Here is a 20,213-nt window from a genome sequence, read left to right as displayed (position 1 = left end):
TGAATGCTCATAACTCAGAAAAACTTAAAAGTAAGTCAAGCCACCACTGTACTTGGAAGAATGTATTTATTTGTCAGGGTTATGCTAAAATATAAACGCTTTTTAAGTTCCTGGTTTATTCCCATGGAAAGGTTCCAACTGACAAATTTCCAGAATTTTGCGACAATAACTAATAATAAGGAGACAAATACACACATATTTTACTAGTGTGGTGAGGATGGTGTAAGTGCGACTCAGCACTCTCAGCAATGTGATGGTGCAGGTTCCGAGGTGCAGTGCGGTCTGGACCAACTCATTTAGTGCCGTCAGAAGGCTTCCAATCTGCAGCGTCACCGCTTTCTCTGCGGGATTCTGCTGGCCTGCAGACTGCGTGCCCTCTTCGAATTGTCAGCAACATAACAAAGCCCCAATAAATGTTTGCATTATTCACCCTTAAACTCTAAACTTCATGCCAGTGAGCATCTGTGTGAAAGGCTCCCTACCAGGGCTTGATTTGTGACTTCTCTTTCTTCCAATCAGCCAGTCCACTTCATCTAGCACCTTGTCCACTTGAGACAGGACCTGCAGCTGGAGTTAAAGATTCCAAACATAATGTCAATTGTGACAAAGTGACTGAAGAATGAAAGAAAAAAAAAAAAAGAGGAAACCACTTACTGCTGCTGCTGTTGCTGTTTTCATGTTGACAATAGCAAAGTGACACTGCTTTTCTACCTCCACATCCTGGTAAGAAAAACCATATAAAATGATGCAGCTCCTATTGTAACTTAAAGGTGTAACACACAATGCGGCTGTGTATCCATCTGTACATCATCTTTTATACAACCTGTCCTCATTAGGGTTGCGGACTGGTCGCCGGCCAATCGCAGCACATACTGTGTAGACAAACAACCATTCACACCCTTGGGCAATTTAGAGTCTTCAATTAAGTTAACGTGCAAAGAATGTGGGAGAAAACTGGACGACCCCACAGGAGGGAGAACATGCAGACACGCTAACCACTAGTTCACCATGCTGCCCTGCTATTCATCCAAAAAACAATATTCTAGAGGTGCAACAATTAATCAATGACAACTATTTTGATAATCAATTAATTGTTTAGAGACCTGGTTTCACTGAAAATTTCCAAATCCTTGTACTTTCAGTTTCTCAGCAGTTAATATTCTCTGATTTCTTTAGTCCTCTATGAAAGCAGAGTGATTATCTGTTTATTCAAAATAAGACATTTGCAAATGTTTACTTTTACTTTGGAAAACAATGATCAACATTTTTGCCGATTTTCTGACATGTTTCGGTACAAACCAGAAACTGAATCATAATCAATGTCAATGCATTTTCTGCACTGTCCATTTCAAATAATGGCCTGTTTTTTAATAAAATGGAAATTAAAATATGTTTAATCTGATTCAATCTGGTTAATTGGAAAAAATAATTGACAGATTAATTGATTAAAATAATTGTGAGTTGCAGCGCTACAATATTCCTGATCATTTTCACGTGCTTGTTTTATCCGTGCAAATAACAGCATCAATCTAAACTCAAATATGCAGCGCATTAGCGTTAACTAAAGTATTGCTCTTAGCCCAAAAAGTGATGATGCGGCAATAATGTCATGGCATCACCATGTCTAACAGCAAAGTTTGGAGTTCATTCTCTCTGTAGCATTTCAGCTTGGCAACAGCATCTCACATGAATTGATGACGTACCTGATCAATATCGCCGAGTTGGCTATGGATGTCCTGGCAGAGTTCTAGCAACAAGCTGGCAGGGCTCTTAAAAAGAACATGCAGGCTGAAGAGAAGCGCGAGCAGCCCTTTGGACAAAGCGGAGTCCTCTAAAACCAAGGAGACGTTTTAGTGCAACCTATCAAAACCAAACGACAATTGCTGATTTGTTGACTCACCAAAGCTGGTCTCCTTGCAAATCTTCACAGTCCAAGTGATCATCTGAACAAACTGTTTATTTGATGCGGATGTTAGCACTCCTAGCAGGTATTTGACCTATGAGCATTTCACCATAGAGCGAAGGTCGGCAACTAGCGGGCCATAATTGGCCTGCCGCCAATTATATCTGGCCTGTCAGATGACTGATTTTAAAAAAGATTTTTTATTTTTAGTTTGATTAAAAATCTGAGCTCGGCTGCTAGAGCACTCACTTCACTTCCATGTTCCGGTATTAAAGCACCTGATTGGCCACATAACCACTGTGACGTGACGATGTCATAAGAAATACACCGATTGGCTGATTTACCCACGTGACTGTCGTTCAACGTGAAAGTAATGTCTACAAGATGGGGGCTGCACCCGTTTAGATAAAGGGATGTATGTTAATTGCTCAATTAGAGAAAAAAAATAGTGGTGACAACTAATGGGAATTGCAGGACACATAATCATCATTTCGAACGCACCTCATCTGTCTACTGTCGCTTTGCAATTGATCGGGCGAGAGGCGCCCCTCACGCTGGCTTCCGTCCCCCCAAGTATAATAAAGCCCGGCTGACCTCCAGCAGCCGCGGTGGACCTCCGCTTCGTGCAGCCAACGTCCTGTCTACTCTGCGCAGCACACGTCACGGCTGGACCCTCGTTGCGGATGAGACAAGTTGGCTTGGAATTTATGAATTCAGGGACGATAAATGCATACTTTTCTTTGCACCCTTCTTTGTACTTCCGACAAAGATCAAAATGTTCCTCAATTTCGGCGTCCAAAATGACACGTTCATAGGATTTCAACACGATTGAGAGGTGGATCGATGTGATGAATTATTCTTGTTTTCTGTGAAGTTTGATGTAAACCTGACAATTAGTTCTCTGGGTGATCAGGAATGAGATGGCTCGAGCAGACGCCGCCATTTAAAAAAATCGGAAAATGGCCTGTTTAAAGATTACATTTTCATCTCAACTAATAAGACAAACATATGGGCATTTTTCTACCAAAGAGTCAAGGTTTCGTTCGCAAATTTCCTATTGATTTAGTTGATTTATGGACAACTTAATCCTAGCCAAATCATTACAGTAGGCCGAAATGTCACTGAAACGACTGATACATTAATTAGGCTCAGAGAAGTGTTTGTCATTTAAAATGACAATTATTAAACCGTTAAGTCTTAAAAGACAGCGTGTCTCAGTGATTGAAGACATTATCGCCAGGTTCATTAAATTATGTTTTTGAACACGCTATAATAGTATTAATGAGAAAAAGGGTTGTTTATTTTAGGAGGAAAAGTATGGTTTGCCTGACAAAAATGTCATTTTGGCTCACGATTCAATTGTTACCCTGGGCCGACGTTAGTTGCCCGACCTCCGTCATAGAGTACGTACCTGCTGAGAGGAGGGCTTTAGGTGGAGTGAAAGCACACTCAAAATGCTGACCAATAGCTGAGCTTCTTTGCTGTTAAATTCCTCCTCTCCTCTACTCAACTGGGCAAACAGCGCTCTCTGTTGACAAAGAAGACAAAAAAAAACAGATACTGAGCAGAGATGTTCAAACAATATACTGTACATCTAGCCATCCGTTTTCTATATTGCTTATCCTGTACTGAGTCACGGGGAGCTGGAACTACTAACTTTGTGCGAAAGGCACATTTTCATATAATTTGATTTAAAAAAAGAAAATATGCAATTTCTCTGATGCCGCCTTGGTTTTATGTGGGCAAATGTCCCCCATGCTGAAACAGACACGCTGAAAGTCTTGTTTTCAAAACATTATTTACAATTTTACGCATTCATAATAAAGGCAATCCTTATTGACAAAAAATGGTAAAGGCCCATTGAAACACACTTCTTGCATTTTCCGGCTCAGCAAGTCCGTACATCAGTTGACTAACATGCATGTGATATGGTGTTCATTCACTAATGAATTCCATAGACACGCTGTAGGCTTGAATTGCTTGTGCTGGGACCACTAATAACAACGCAGGTTGTATTACGATATCAACTCACAGGTTCTTACAGGTGTTTAGACACTAAAAAAAGAATCCAACCTCACCACTCGTCAGTAGCACTGCCTTGCTCATTTCCCACCTCCTGTCCTGTCCTTTTCTGTCCTCTCTCATCTTGTTCTCTTGGTTAGTTGTTGCATGTGCTCACCGGGTGTGTCCCCCAACCACAAATAAGAACACGATTTGACTGTTGTAACGTTACTTGTGGTGAAATATAAAGACTGTCTAACTCTTGTTCTGCTGTGGTTCGCACCCCTGTTCTCCTTGTCCGTTCTGTCCCTCTGTCTGTCCCCTAAAACCCTTTTCTGTCCGGCTGCATTATCAATAAACATCATAATAACAATAATAAAAAATAAGCAAAGGGAGTATTTCAAACCAGCACAAAAGGCATACAGATCCATCATTCTGCATGGCCATCCAGTTGAACAGGACAGGTTTGGGGTAAAAAAAAAAAATATAATAATAATAATAACAATAATAATGAAATACACTTCTTGCGTAATAGTAAATTCAAAAGTAAGTAACGGTAAAGACATAACAGCTTCAAAAAATCGTGAGTTGCACAATTGAAATGTGTTGCCCTTCAAACGCTGCAGATACAAGTACATAAATGAGTAACTACTCATTAAATCCATTACAGTCTCGTCTTTACTGTTATTACGATTGTATAAAGACATGCAATAGTTACAACACTGATAAATTCATACATATACATAGTCATATCTCACAAATAAAACCCATTTATTTTGATAACTGCTATTGTGTGAATCAGAATCGTCTTTATTTGCCAAGTATGTCCAAAAAACACACAAGGAATTTGTCTCCGGTAGTTGGAGCCGCTCTAGTACGACAACAGACAGTCAATTGACAGATAACGCTTTTGAGACACAAAGACATTGACAAAAAAAAAAACTGTCACTGAGCAGTAAAGGGTTGCTAGTTATCTGGTAATGCTGGTACATATTTTTATTTTTTTTTTGACAATTGTGCAAAAAAGATACAGAGTCTTCTAGCACTTAGAGCAATTCTAATGACTAATCTTGCAATAGTCCGGTGCAATCACCATTGTGCAAAAGGGCGCCGAGACTTCAAGGAGTGTATGCGGTTTAAAGTGACGAGTAGTGCGATAATCTGGGACAATGTTGATTGTGCAAATGTTGCAGATACTCCTCAATCAGTGTGCAAATGGAGCAGATGCTACTCTGGCATGTGTGGCCAGTATTGGTCAACAACAGATATGCAAATAGTGCAGCGTGGCGAGACTACTACAGTGAGTGCACGAGTAATATATAATTGGCCCCACAGAAATGTGACAACGAACTCAAGTCAAAAAATTGCCAGCATGTTGTAATGGAATTGTAGGTTAGGTGTTTAAGAAGTTGATCACAAGAGGGAAGACGCTGTTGGAATGTCTGCTAGTTCTAGTTTGCATTGATCGGTAGCGCCTACCTGAGGGAAGGAGCTGGAAGAGCTGGTGACCGGGATGAGGAGGGCCCGAGAGGATTTTGCACGCTCTTGTCTTAGTTCTGGCAGCGTGCAAGTCCTCAAGAGCGGGTAGGGGGGTACAGATAATCCTTTCAGCAGTTTTGAATTTCCGTTGCAGTCGTAGTTTGTCCTTTTTTGTAGCAGCACCAAACCAGACTGTGATGGAAGAGCACAGGACTGATTCGACGACCGCTGTGTAGAACTGCCTCAGCAGCTCCTTTGACAGGCCATGCTTTCTCAGAAGCCGCAGGAAGTACATCCACTGCTGTGCCTTTTTGAGGACGGAGTTTATGTTGGTCGCCCACTTCAGGTCCTGAGCGACTGTAATTCCCAGGAACTTGTAGGTCTCGACGGTTGACACAAGGCAGCTGGACAAAGTGTGGGGCAGCTGTGGCAAAGGATGCCTCCTGAAGTCCACGATCATCTCTACAGTCTTGAGCGTGTTCAGCTCCAGGTTGTGTCGGCCGTACCACAGCTCCAGCCGCTCCGCTTCCTGTCGATATGCAGACTCGTCACCGTCCTTGATGAGGCCGATGACAGTGGTGTCATCTGCAAACTTCAGGAGTTTGACAGTCGGGTGCGCTGAGGTGCAGTCGTTCGTGTAGAGAGAGAAGAGCAGCGGAGAGAGGACACAACCTTGGGGCACCCCGGTGCTGATGCTGCGTGTGGATGAGGTGGCCTCCCCCAGCCTGACCTGCTGTGTCCTGCCCGTCAGAAAGCTGTAAATCCACTGGCAGATGGCAGGTTAGACGCTGAGCTGGAGAAGCTTGGATGAAAGGAGTTCAAGGATGATGGTGTTGAACGCTGAGTTGAAGTCCACGAACAGGATCCTTGCGTAGGTCCCTGCACTGTCGAGGTGTTCTAGGATGAAGTGCAGTCCCATGTTCACTGCATCATCCACAGACCTTTTCGCTCGGTAGGCAAACTGCAGGGGGTCCAGCAGGGGACCTGTGACGCTCTTGAGGTGGTCCAGCACGAGACGTTCAAAGGACTTCATAACCACAGATGTCAAGGCGACAGGCCTGTAGTCATTCAGACCCGAGATTGCAGGTTTCTTGGGGACTGGAATTATGGTGGAGCGTTTGAAACAGGATGGAACTTCGCACAGTTCCAGAGATCTATAGAAGATCTGAGTGAAGACTGGCGCGAGCTGGTCCGCGCAGACTTTGAGCGCGATTATACACGGCCCTGTCCCCGCTCTGATATGCGTCCTCCTTAGCTTGGCGAAGCTGCTTAAGTTTAGCAGTGAAGCTTAGTCTATGCAAAATGGCTGCGTGATCTGGCACTTCAGCTCACAGATCCCTCTGTTGTATTGCAACAACATAATGGACACCTTATGGTGAAGACATTTTGGCATTTTAAAAATATTACTTAGAAACAATTATGACCTTTTGATGGATAACAACCACCAATAATTTACATAGTCATAACAGTAAAATTAATTGATTTCAGTGGGCCATGTCTTCACCATTATTGATCAAACTGTATGAATATGACCCATATAGACAAAAAAAAAACCATTCGAACCTTTGGACGATTTAGAATCTTCAATTAACCATTTTTGGAACACGGGAAAAAGCCAGTTAGATAACAACACATGACTGTGAGACATTTACCTGAAATTGACGGATGTAACAGTAATTCATCTCTTCACCATCTTCTGGCTCAGCAACATCCTCCAAGTTGTCTGGAACGTACACAGAATGCAATGGAATTATGGTCTACTGTTCATTAAATTTGAGTGAGTGTTTCGTTTCTGTTTAAAACAGCGAGTCCAACCAATGGAAGAGAGAAGCTTGGTCATCTTATCAGGATAGCGCTGCTGGCAGGCAGTGAATATCCCGAGAAGACCTTCCAGGCTCAACTGGGACAGGCTGGAACGCTTTTCTTTTTTCCCAGCATCCTCCACTGCACTGGGGACGTTGATATACCGCCACATAAGCACACTGTAAAATGGTCACTACATTACAGACGAATATCTTGGTGGACAAATGACGAAACGAATCGTCCCTGAATGCATACTTAATGCAATCAAAGGATTCCAGTTTCCTACCTTGTCATTTCACACCAGAAGCGGAAAGTCGAGTCTGAACTTTGTCCATCGGGGCCGTCTGTAACGCCGCTATCTTCCAGCTGCTGGATCTTCTGCACAGCCACGGAAAACGCGTAACGCACAAACTCTCCACTGGAACGCAGCACGCTGAGCGCCTCCTCTCTGCTCTGAGAGCTGTCTCTGGAAACAACAGTATTATATCCTTATTACCACCACCAAGGACAGTATGTTTTCTTTGACATGGGTTTGTGTGCAAATTCCTGGCTGCAGTTATTTATTGATTTATTTTTACACAACAACCTGGATTTTATATGACCAGCAGGCATTCTTGGTGACAAACTATACTGTTTAAAAAAAAATAATAATAATACTAACTGTAATTTCGCATGTATAATGCACACCCATTTATAATACACCCCCCCCCCCCAAAATTGACCAAAATTATTGAAAAGCCATCTATTCATTATGCATTTTTACAATGCATGATTTTGTTTCTACCCATATAATCAAAACAAAGTATTATCTGTATTTTGTTAGTTTATTTCAAAGAATTATTTTAAAGTTAAGCACATTATTTGAACACATAATACTTTGTTTTTATTTACTTGCTCTTATTTGGAAATTCACAGCCCTACTTTTATTTAGTGAATGACAAAACACACAGTTGTGCTCATGTTTGATTACCCAGGCAGAATTTGTAAGATGGGTACAATTCTTTTATAAAGAAAACACGAAGGGCCAGGCGAAACACATTTAATTTTATTTTAATGGGATTCAAATTAAACTGTCAAGCCTTTCACAAAAGCATTATCATTAAACAAAACGAACATGATTTGCAAATCATTGTATTCTGTTTTTATTTATGTTTAACACAACCTTCCAACGTCATTGGAATTGGGGTTGTACACAAACAAATAACTCAAAACACTTCTTGGCCAGAAATATAAACCAATCCAATGAAAGCCCTAAGTACGGTAGTAACTGAGCGTGCCATCTTGTGCCAGATGACAACATATTCTTACGCCCGCGCCATTCGTAACCTTGCGAAGTCGTCTGTCCGGTGGTGTTAAGTTGTCCGAAGTGTTCTCCTTTAGCTCGAAATGCTATCTTCCAGAAAACTGGGAGGAAATTTCGGACCTCTGGCGAGGGAAAGTGCACTGGTGCTGCTCAAGATCAGTTACTCCTCATGAACTTCGACCCCGCTTTATTGAGATGGAGAAATCGGATGTCACCCAACAATGGCCACGCACATCATGAATGTAAAACAGCAAACTTGATTCCTCAGGCAAATTGATCCTGTGAAAGTTCATCTACTAACCACAGCTATTCATCAATTGCGATGGTTGATTTGTCATCTTTAAATACTGCCTCTGAAAGGCAGGTGCAAACTAGGCAAAATGAGAGTCAGCAAGGAGAACTTTTGCCACTCGTAAACATTTTTGAAATGGCAGAAATAAAAACTATTGCGACACAATATTGTCTATTTAGGAATCCAATTTTCGAGCTTCTGAATGCTCTAAGGCAAGGCTGTCAAACTCAAATTCAAAGTGGGCCAAAATAAAAAATTGAAAAATCACTGCGATGTGCATGCGGCCCTTCTCTCCAGAAATGTAGCTTTAAGGTTTATCATAGGACAACAAACTTAAATTTTGCTTAAACACTGAATCTGGAATAAACAAACTTTAAGATTATAAACACGAGAAATCAAATTTGCGATAAAAGTCATCAGTGGTATTTGTTTGTTATTTTGTATATAACTAGATAACGTCCATTCTTATGTCTCTCCATCTTCTATTTATCTATCTCCAACTACCTTTCTCCATCCATCCATCCATCCATCCATCCATTTTCTGAGCCGCTTCTCCTCACTAGGGTCGCGGGCGTGCTGGAGCCTATCCCAGCTGTCATCGGGCAGGAAGCGGGGTATACCGTGAACTGGTTGCCAGCCAATCGCAGGGCACATACAAACAAACAACCATTCGCACTCACATTCACACCTACGGGCAATTTAGAGTTGTCAATTAACCTACCATGCATGTTTTTGGGATGTGGGAGGAAACCGGAGTGCCCGGAGAAAACCCACGCAGGCACGGGGAGAACATGCAAACTCCACACAGGCGAGGCCGGGGATTGAACCCTTGTCCTCAGAACTGTGAGGCAGACGCTCTAACCAGAGCTAAAATCTTTTTTCAAAGGCCAACAACAAAACAACCCCAAAAAACTCCAATAAAAATCCAAACTTCAAACTATTAAAAGTCCCTGCCTAGGAGTTGATAAAGGGGATTTAAAAAAACATTAATTAAATTATGTTATATTCTTTGTTACAGCCACGTTGCTCCGCACACGACAAACAGGTCTGTCTTTTACTTTTGTGAACAGACAATCTGCCTCCCACCTGTCTTGGAAGTTAACCGTTTTCCATCTTTTGTTTGGCCATTTTTGGGAAGAGAAAGTATAAATTTGCTCGAGGAGACTGGTAGCATAGTTGCTAACGGCTGCAACAGAAAGGGGAAGGGGCGCTCGCCGGTCTAGACTGATGGGCCAGCCAACACACTAGTAAAGCATTCTGGGATTTGTAATATTAGTGGTGAATGTACTATATACTGGCGGGCCAGCTTTAATACACATTTGATATGGTCTTACAGGCCAAATATACAACCCCAATTCCAATGAAGATGGGATGTTGTGTTAAACATAAATAAAAACAGCATACAATGATTTGCAAATCATGTTCAACCTATATTTAATTGAATACACTACAAAGACAAGATATTTAATGTTCAAACTGATGAACTTGATGGTTTTTAGCAAATAATCATTAACTTAGAATTTTATGGCTGCAACACGTTCCAAAAAAGCTGGGACAGGTGGCAAAAAAGAGAAAAGTTGACGAATGCTCATCAAACACGTGTTTGGAACGTCCCACAGGTAAACAGGCTAATTGGGAACAGGTAGGTGACATGATTGGGTGTAAAAGGAGCTTCCCTGAATTGCTCAGTCAATCACAAGCAAAGATGGGGCGAGGTTCACCTCCTTGTGAACAAGTGCGTGAGAAAATAGTCGAACAGTTTAATGTTCCTCAACGTACAATTGCAAGGAATTTAGGGATTTCATCATCTACGGTCCATAATATCATCAAAAGGTTCAGAGAATCTGGAGAAATCACTCCATGTAAGCGGCAAGGCCGAAAAACAAAATTGAATGCCCGTGACCTTCGATCCCTCAGGGGGCACTGCATCAAAATCCGAGATCAATGTGTAAAGGATATCACCACATGGGCTCAGGAACACTTCAGAAAACCAATGTCAGTAAATACGGTTTGGCACTACATCCGTAAGTGCAACTTGAAACTATGTAAAGCAAAAGCCATTGATCAACAACACCCAGAAACGCCTCCGGCTTCTCTGGGGCCGTGGTCATATAAGATGGACTGATGCAAAGTGGAAAAGTGTTCTGTGGTCTGACGAGTCCACATTTCAAATTGTTTTTGGAAATTGTGGACGTCGTGTCTGATGGAAAAATGTAAATAAGTTATCATGTGTTGTGCTTTTCTGCTTACTTCTGATTAGAGAAATGTTTTATCACTGCGTGCAAAGCTTTCTCCCACAGGATGAGTCATGTCCTTGCAAGTGCAAGGAAAAACTTGAGCCGAGGAATTTCCTGTGTCTTGATAAGTATATAATTCTTCTACTGTCTCAACCACAACAAATAGTGTTATGTGCTGATCACATGAGTTGCAACAAGCATGTATGCTCCCACCTTTTTGACATTGTAACTCATATGTAACAAGGGAACTGTTAGTGTTTTAGGTGTCTTGAACCTGACATTTACTTGGTCCTTCGAGCCGGATACCAACATACCCGACGAATACAGCGGGCGGGTGGATTGCAGTATAAAGACCATGGCCATGGCAGACTCCATTTAAAGTGAGTCCAAAAGACCCTTTCCGGGACTGAAATCGGCCCGCCAGCTGGAATCCAAAGGTTTGACGGTACTCTGAGAAGACAGACAGGGGTGAGTTGAGTTTTTATTTAAAAAGGTATGAATGAATAAGCGGCACGGTGGACGACTGGTTAGAGCGTCAGCCTCACAGTTCTGAGGACCCGGGTTCAATCCCCGGCCCCGCCAATGTGGAGTTTGCATGTTCTCCCCGTGCCTGCGTGGGTTTTCTCCGGGTACTCCGGTTTCCTCCCACATCCCAAAAACATGCATGAATTGGAGACTCTAAATTGCCCGTCGGCATGACTGTGAGTGCGAATGGTTGTTTGTTCCTATGTGTCCTGCGATTGGCTGGCAACCAGTTCAGGGTGTACCCCGCCTCCTGCCCGATGACAGCTGGGATAGGCTCCAGCACGCCCGCGACCCTAGTGAGGAGAACCGGCTCAGAAAATGGATGGATGGATGGATGAATGAATGAATAAGAAAAAGGTTTGCGAAACCTGAGACAAACCCTGTGAATACTAGTCAATGGCGAGTAAGAAAGAAACTAGGAAAGTTTCGTGGCGACGTAGTTAAATTCCGTATAGGACGGCGGAGTCCTCTAACGAGCCAGTGTGAATGAAAACTGTTTGAATGAGAGTGTAAATAGGAAATGGGAAACCACTAGATTTTTCATTCCATACCAAAACAGTGGGATTGTAAACAGCAGACTGGTGTGGATGCAAAGGCAAGAATTCTCCACCTGAGAAGGTTGAAGTGAGAATTACCACAACAGAAAATTTGAGTTGCTGTCCGACTGATAAGAAACCAGTTTTTAGAACATCCTAGGTGTTGACAAACTGGACCAAATTCTTTAAAATGGGGAAAGGAAGTAGTAAAATAAAACTCAGGGATACACTGCAGTGTAAAGATTGGAAGTTCATTAAACAGAATCCTTATAAAATTTAATATTTAGACACATGGATAACTGAACACGGTTGGTTAAAATACACAAAAAATAGCCGAGTTGGGCAGGAATAAAATTATATTTAAAAAAAAAGAGAAAAAAAAAAAGAAAAACCTTAAAAAAAATTAAGGAAAATGATTTTGAGGAAACAGAATACTGAAAGAGAATGTGAAAAGAAAGACAGAGAATGTGTAGAGAAGGAAAAAGAACAATTAATGTTCCATAGAAAGGAGGAAAATGAGACAGGATCAGTGTCAAGGAGAAGAGAAAGAATTGTTGAAATAAGTGAAAACGGGCGAGGTGTAACTGCCCCCTTTTATCCTAAATTACCACCGCCTCCACATTAGAAGGACTGACACCACATAAAGCAGACATAAGCCAGTTTGTTGAGAAACTGGAAAATTTAAGGCGATCATATAACTTAAATGATGCAAAAGTCCAACAAGTGTGGATGACGGCCATGGGTCCAGATTGGCATAATATTATGGACCATGGAATCCAAGAGATGCAAATGGGATTTTGGCCCATGATAGTCGCAAATTGGGACACCGGGTGGAAGGGTTAATTAACAGAGCAACCCAGCGTTTCAGACACAGAGCAAATTACACTGAAATAACAAGAGTAAAACAAAAAGGATGATGAGCCTTTTTGTGGAATACAGAGTAAGAATGACAACTGTATTCAAGACTCACAGCAGCCTGCAGGAGGATGGAGATGTAAATGAGCCATTTCAACAGCAGTTGAAGAATGCTCTCCATGCAGGTTCAAAAGACGCAATTCGCAGCTGGGTTAACAAACATGACATTGGCCTGCCTACAGCCACCTTGGAGGAGTATGGAAATCACGCCCTCCATGCTGGAAAATAAATAAATTAATGAATACATAAATAAAATAATAAAAGATAAAAGAAACAGTAACAGCATTAATGACTGAAGGGAGAAAGATGATCCCCAAATTACAAGACAAAATGTCAGAGAATGATTTGCATATTGCACTCTGGTACAAAGGTACACCTGGTCCAGATGTGGAATATGAGAGAAAATTGGCAAAAATAACACCAGCCAGAGTCACTGTGACAAAAAGTATAGCAGTTGCGGGAGTAACATTAAATGAAAAGATGGAAGCACTGTTTAGAATGTGGACTCCACCCCACATCTTTTTGTATTAAAAAAAAATAGACATAAAAAATGGAAAGACTTAGGGAGAATTGTTGAACAAGGTGAGAGAGCAACTGATTGGGTTACCTTTTCAACCAATACAGAAATAAGTGCCTCAACAGGAATAGAAAGAAAGGTACTATTTTGGACAATTCAGGCACAAGAAGGGATACACTTACATTCTCAGCAAAAATGAGACTTAATGTTCACTGAGGATGAGGAAGATTTGTTGAAGGAAGTACAAATTAGGCAAAAACAGAATATAGACCTTGTGTAAGACAATATTCATTAAGATCAGATGCAAAGGTATTTTCAGTCATAGACCTTAGTAACGCTTTCTTTTCGGTACCAATACACAAAGATAGCCAATTCTGGTTTTCATTTACATTTGAAGGAAAAATATATACTTACACAATGTTACCACAAGGATATTGTGAAAGCCCAACTATCTAGTCACAGGTTATGAATGTCAGTATGGCAAAATTCCAAACCCCTGGGGAAAGTCAAATCCTACTCTACGTAGATGACATATTACTGGCCTCCCCAGACAAACGGACCTGTGAAAGTGATACTTTGGCTCTCCTAAAACACTTGGCAGACGAGGGACATAAAGTGAGCAAAAATAAGCTCCAATTCTGCAAAGAACAAGTTAAATATTTAGGCCATAATTTGAGTAAAGGAGGAAGAACAATAATAGAAGATAGAAAGACAGCTATCTTACAAGCTCCCAAACCACTAACAAAAAAACAGATGATGTCATTTTTGGGACTAACAAATTACTGTAGGACATGGGTGCCCAATTATGCATAAATAACTGCACCTTTAAACAAACTCATGCACAGTGAAGACCTAAAGATGACATCACCATTACAGTGGAATGAGGAAGCAGAAAAAGCGTTTATAAAAATAAAACAAAAACTAGCAATATGCAAATGCGCTGCACATACAGCCGGAACAGACAGTATCTCTTTGGGGAATGCATTATCTGACAAAGCTGCAAAAGCAGCAGCACAAGGGGAAGAGCAAATACTAAATCTAGAAAATAATAAGGACAATGAAGTTCTGAAAGTAATGCAAGAAAAAAGCCCACTAAAAGAAAAAGAACATCCATCCATCCATTTTCCGAGCCGCTTCTCCTCACTAGGGTCGCGTGCGTGCTGGAGCCTATCCCAGCTGTCATCGGGCAGGAGGCGGGGTACACCCTGAACTGGTTGCCAGCCAATCGCAGGGCACATAGGAACAAACAACCATTCGCACTCACAGTCATGCCTACGGGCAATTTAGAGTCTCCAATTCATGCATGTTTTTGGGATGTGGGAGGAAACCGGAGTGCCCGGAGAAAACCCACGCAGGCACGGGGAGAACATGCAAACTCCACACAGGCGGGGCCAGGGATTGAACCCGGGTCCTCAGAACTGTGAGGCTGACGCTCTAACCAGTCGGCCACCGTGCCGCCAGAAAAAGAACAATGGTTAACAAATAATGTTAAAATTGTCCTAAAGGTAAACCTGTCTTACCAAAAAACTTCTATAAATGGGCAGCAGTATTGAGCCATGGTTCAACACATGTCTCAACAGGAGGGATGGTAAGACAGATAAATCAATATTATACAATTTATGGTTTTAATTCTTATTCAAAAAATTTTGTAGAGCATGTATGATTTGTGCTAGGCATAATCCACAAGGCAATTTGAGGCCCAGGAGAGGAAAAATTCCTGCACCTCAATACCATTTTCAAATAATTCACATGGACTTTATTGAATTAAACCAAAGTGAAGGGAAAAAGTATTGTTTGGTCATCGTTGATGCATTCTCTAAATGGATAGAGCTGTTCCCCACAAAACATCCCGACGCACTAACAGTAGCGAAGGCGTTATGTAAAGACATTATACCACATGGCCCTTGACATGATCCTTGCCGAAAAGAATGGTGTTTGTGCAATGTTTGGTCCACAATGTTAGAATTGCTATTGTTACTGCTGTTACTTTGTTATTGCTTTTCGGATGCTGTATTATTCCATGTACGAGGACACTGTGTGTCAAGATGGTCACGGGAGTGGTGGAAAAGAATATGAACCAGCCGGAATCACAGATGTTGATGACCTCCGAAGGAGCTCCTACTCCTGAAGTTCTGCTCACACAAGACGACGTCGTGTCCAGATGGATGAATTATTGATTAAGAATATACAGTGTCTTTTCCCTCCTCAAATCAATATATGGGGAGGTTTTTGGCCTGTCTCAAGAGTAGTACTGCCTTATGAAGAATGCTTAGCTCATGTCTTGTGTTCTTATAGCCTTCTACATAGAGTAGTACTGCTTAGGGTATGTTACATAGTTCCACTATGTAAACAGGGGAATTGTTGGATTGTTCTATTTGTACTCATGAAGCTATGTTCCTTTCTTTAACAATTCAGTTTCATTTCCAAAACATCCAAGGCCAGAGGGGTGCCCACATTTTAGGATGACTCCCTTTTCTTCTTTATAGCACCCAAGGTAGATTACTGAAGAATGATGTTCTTAGGATGACTCCCTTTTCTGATAACACCCAAGGCCAGAGGTACCTTCTGCTAAACATATATCAAAACCTTCTCCCAGGCAGATCCAACTTACATAGATGCAATTGGAATTCCAAGAGGGGTACCTGATGAATACAAATTAGTAGATCAATTAGCATCAGGGTTTGAATCTACAATCTGTTGGTGGTGTACAACCAATAAAAACGTAGACCGAATAAACTACATCCACTACAATGTACAGCGTTTGGGAAATTGGACAGGACGGTTTTGAGGCCGTACATGAGCAATTGGCAGCCACATCTTTAATGTCATTTCAGAACAGAATTGCACTAGATATGTTGCTTGCGGAGAGAGGAGGAGTGTGTGCAGAACAGTGCTGTACGTTTATTCCAAATAACCTATGAGCAGATGGCAGCCTGACCAGGGCCATTGATGGCCTGCGCACCCTCAACCGCAAGATGAAAGAGCATTCTGGCGTGGACACATCCATGTAGGACGAATGGATGAAAGTGTTTGGCAAGTATAAGATGTTGGTCTCATCAATTTTAATATCAATAGCAGTATTTGCTGCAATACTGACATTGTGTGGATGTTGCTGTATTCCATGTTTACGAGCACTTCTGAATAGATTAATCACCACCGCAATCCAACCTATGAGCAATCGTGCAGAACAAATGTACCCCCTTCTAACAAAACAGAACCAGGATAGTTCTGATGACGATGATGATAAAGAAATGGAGATCGGGACATTATTTGATTCAGCTGAGGAGATCAAATAAAGCATTTCATGTCTTGTGTTCATGATAATGATCTTACAGCCAAAAATCAGAAGAAGCGGCTGCTAAATAAGTGATGTGAAACATGAGCAAAAACATGATAAACAGGAGGGAAATGATGGAAAAATGTAAATAAGTTATCATGTGTTGTGCTTTTCTGCTTACTTCTGATTAGAGAAATGTTTTATCACTGCGTGCAAAGCTTTCTCCCACAGGATGAGTCATGTCCTTGCAGGTGCAAGGACAAACTTGAGCCGAGGAGTTTACTGTGTCTTGATAAGAAGTATATAATTCTTCTACTGTCTCAACCACAACAAAGAGTGTTATGTGCTGATCACATGAGTTGCAACAAGCATGTATGCCCCCACCTTTTTGACATTGTAACTCATATGTAACAAGGGAACTGCCCTAAGTAATAAAAAGAGAGGGTCCGGCAGAGTGAACTTAGAAAGGGTTGGAGATTGTAGCCAAGTACACTCTCGTCCGTTTCTCCTTGCAAGTCTGAAAACTGAACTGCCTCTGTGTCTGTCTTGTTTTAGGTGTCTTGAACCTGACAGTGTCCTCCGGGCCAAAGAGGAAAAGAACCATCCGGACTGTTATGAATGCAAAGTTCTAAAGCCAGCATCTGTGATGGTATGGGGCTGTGTTAGTGGAAATGGCATGGGTAACTTACACATCTGTGAAGGCACCATTAATGCTGAAAGTAACATACAGGTTTTGGGGAAACATATGCTGCCATCCAATCAATGTCTTTTTCATGGACGCCCCTGCTTATTTCAGCAAGACAATGCCAAACCACATTCTGCACGTGTTACAACAGCATGGCTTTGTAGTAAAAGAGTGCGGGTAGTAGACTGGCCTGCCTGCAGTCCAGACCTGTCTCCCATTGAAAATGTGTGGCGCATTATGAAGCGTAAAATACACCAACGGAGACCCCGGACTGTTGAACGGCTGAAGCTGTACATCAAGCAAGAATTCCACCAACAAAGCTTCAACAATTAGTGTCCTCAGTTCCCAAACGTTTATTGAATGTTGTTAAAAGAAAAGGTGATGTAACACAGTGGTAAACATGACCCTGTCCCAGCTTTTTTGGAATGTGTTGCAGCCATAAAATTCTAAGTTAATGATTATTTGCTAAAAACAATCAAGTGTATCAGTTTGAACATTAAATATCTTTTCTTTGTAGTGTATTCAATTAAATATAGGTTGAACATGATTTGCAAATCATTGTATTCTGTTTTTATTTATGTTTAAAACAACATCCCAACTTCATTGGAATTGGGGTTTTAATTACATCGTGGGCCAAATTTGGCCCCCGGGCCTGAGTTTGACACACATGTTCTAAGGGATACATGGAGCCAGTCAGAGTGAAGATTCATGCCATATTCCAAATGTCAAAACTCCTTTCAACTCCGTATTCCTGTGCGTCTGGGTCCCTTCGGTGCAATGTGACAGTTGGTGATGGCCTGTCTCAGTTCATGTTCTCCGCATGTTCTGTCCCAAGTTTTAAATGCAATGTTACCCAGGATAGGCAGATGCAGACAATTCACACGCACTCAGGGCGAGTTATATCAAATAAAACACTGCCAATTTAAATACATTTTGACTTGCAGTGCAGATGGTGAAAACCATCAGAGCATCTAAAGCACAAACTCCTTTTTTAAATGCGGCGTTTTCTACCACTTTTACACCTGTTGCTAACCGCTCTCTCAATCTGTTAGCGTGACAGCACACCGAATTTAGCACCTGCCATTTTGGATCTTAGTAAATCAGGTCCTAAAATACTGTTGTTGTTATAATTAGTCTTGACATGTACTGTAGCTATCAGCACCTGGAACCAATAAGCAAGGAAAACAGTAACAAGAATACATATTGTGCATACTTACCTCAAGAGCACAGTGAGGAGAGTTGATATAAAGCCCATTGAGAGTAAACTTCGTGGCGTCTTGTTTGAGGGCTGCCGACCCTTTCCAGATTTCTCCCTCAGGATCTCACAAAGCTTGTGGTAGCAGTTGAACAGCTCCAGCAGCTCCTCAAAGGCACTTTTACTAAAGGTTTCATACAAGGTTTCCAAAGCTAAAATTCCTCACATAATCCTCACACAAAAAACAGGAGGTGACAGATACCTGTAATTGGCTTTGACAAAGTTGTACTCCATGAGGACCTCATAGAGTCCTATCACGAGCACAGCATAGATATTATTCTTCACACCAACACTGGATGCAGTGGAGAATTCTGCTGACTTGTCCTGATAAAACAGAGCACGGCATACCATGACTTTTACAAATAACTAGGAAGAATGGGGTTGTGTCATATATATAGACAATTGACTGTGGTGTCAGCTCAATTTCCATTTGGTTCACAATTTTATCTGTAGCTTTACATTTGAACAAGATACCGTTGAATTAATATAATTTACCACAGGGTGCCATGTGTGCGTACCAGTTCAAAGTCCTCCATTTCACTTTTGATCATGCGTTTTGTGATACTCTCTAAAATTGTCTGTAGCTCGGACTGGTATCCCTCATCCTCGTCTTTGTCGTCATCGTCATCATCACTGTCGTAAGCACTGATTTTGGCTGATTGCCGCATATTTTTATGCCACAGCAGGCACTGTACTGTACAGCATACCAGGTGGGCCTGAGATAGAAAAGTATTGACAAAGCAGACACAATAAATTAAGTATTAAAGCTATCACAGCTTCCACTCTTTCGTGAAGATTTCAACAAGAGTGGCATGGGAATAATTGTCCAACTATCCAGATGAACATAAGTCAGTACTGATTTAATAACAAAACGTGTGTCACTGAGCAAATTAAAAATAGCAAATCAGCGCCATAAAACTTCTACAGTACCAGAGGCTCCTGAAGGTGGATCTGTTCTCCATGAGCTGTGATGCATGGGTGCAGTTTCACTGGGGGCAAGAGATCTTGTTCAGGTTCATAGTACCTCCTCAACTAGGATACAAACAAAAACAAACACACACACAAAAAAAATATCAACAATACATAAAACGTGACAAGTACGTCATTAAGAACAAAGATATATCATATCATACCTGTGAGAAAAGAGTCTGCATGATGGAACTAGCAAGTTGGGAGTTCCGACGAAGAACATCATAAAAGCCCTGAATAACACAACCATCAACACAACCCTTATAAAGAAGCTCGATGCGCATCTTCCGTCACACGAAGCGTCCTGAACTAGAATGCAATGCAAAAGTGTCGTCGTGACTTTTGGCTTGTCCCGTCAGAGGTCGCAATAGCGAGTCACTCGCATGATTTGTTCAGCAGTTTTTATGTCTGATGCCCTTCCCGACACAACCCACCAATTTTTTTTTTTATCCAGGCTTGGGACCGGCAGTGGGTAGATATGAGGTACTGACCGTAAATCACATCCGCACCATCCGT

At 41.6% G+C, this 20,213-nt stretch overlaps 1 protein-coding gene across 1 annotated transcript in view; it reads right to left on the bottom strand.

Moving 5' to 3' along the window:
* Window positions 1-20,213, bottom strand: part of fanci (FA complementation group I) — a 28,917-nt gene that overhangs the window by 1,620 nt on the left and 7,084 nt on the right. The window contains exons 18-31 of the mRNA XM_061773183.1: window positions 19,862-19,930; window positions 19,659-19,760; window positions 19,247-19,444; window positions 18,931-19,052; window positions 18,691-18,852; window positions 7,473-7,652; window positions 7,199-7,365; window positions 7,036-7,106; window positions 3,315-3,431; window positions 1,901-1,952; window positions 1,704-1,831; window positions 655-720; window positions 483-567; window positions 196-377 (exon numbers count right to left, since the gene is read on the bottom strand). Of these exons, the coding sequence (XP_061629167.1) occupies window positions 196-377; window positions 483-567; window positions 655-720; window positions 1,704-1,831; window positions 1,901-1,952; window positions 3,315-3,431; window positions 7,036-7,106; window positions 7,199-7,365; window positions 7,473-7,652; window positions 18,691-18,852; window positions 18,931-19,052; window positions 19,247-19,444; window positions 19,659-19,760; window positions 19,862-19,930 (1,701 nt within the window). The remainder of the gene's footprint in view (window positions 1-195; window positions 378-482; window positions 568-654; window positions 721-1,703; window positions 1,832-1,900; window positions 1,953-3,314; window positions 3,432-7,035; window positions 7,107-7,198; window positions 7,366-7,472; window positions 7,653-18,690; window positions 18,853-18,930; window positions 19,053-19,246; window positions 19,445-19,658; window positions 19,761-19,861; window positions 19,931-20,213) is intronic.

The sequence above is a fragment of the Phyllopteryx taeniolatus genome, chromosome 5 (assembly GCF_024500385.1).
Source record: "Phyllopteryx taeniolatus isolate TA_2022b chromosome 5, UOR_Ptae_1.2, whole genome shotgun sequence".
Taxonomy (NCBI): Eukaryota; Metazoa; Chordata; class Actinopteri; order Syngnathiformes; family Syngnathidae; genus Phyllopteryx; species Phyllopteryx taeniolatus.
The sequence above is the reverse complement of the archived record's forward strand: the minus strand, read 5'-3'. Positions and strand labels throughout refer to the sequence as shown.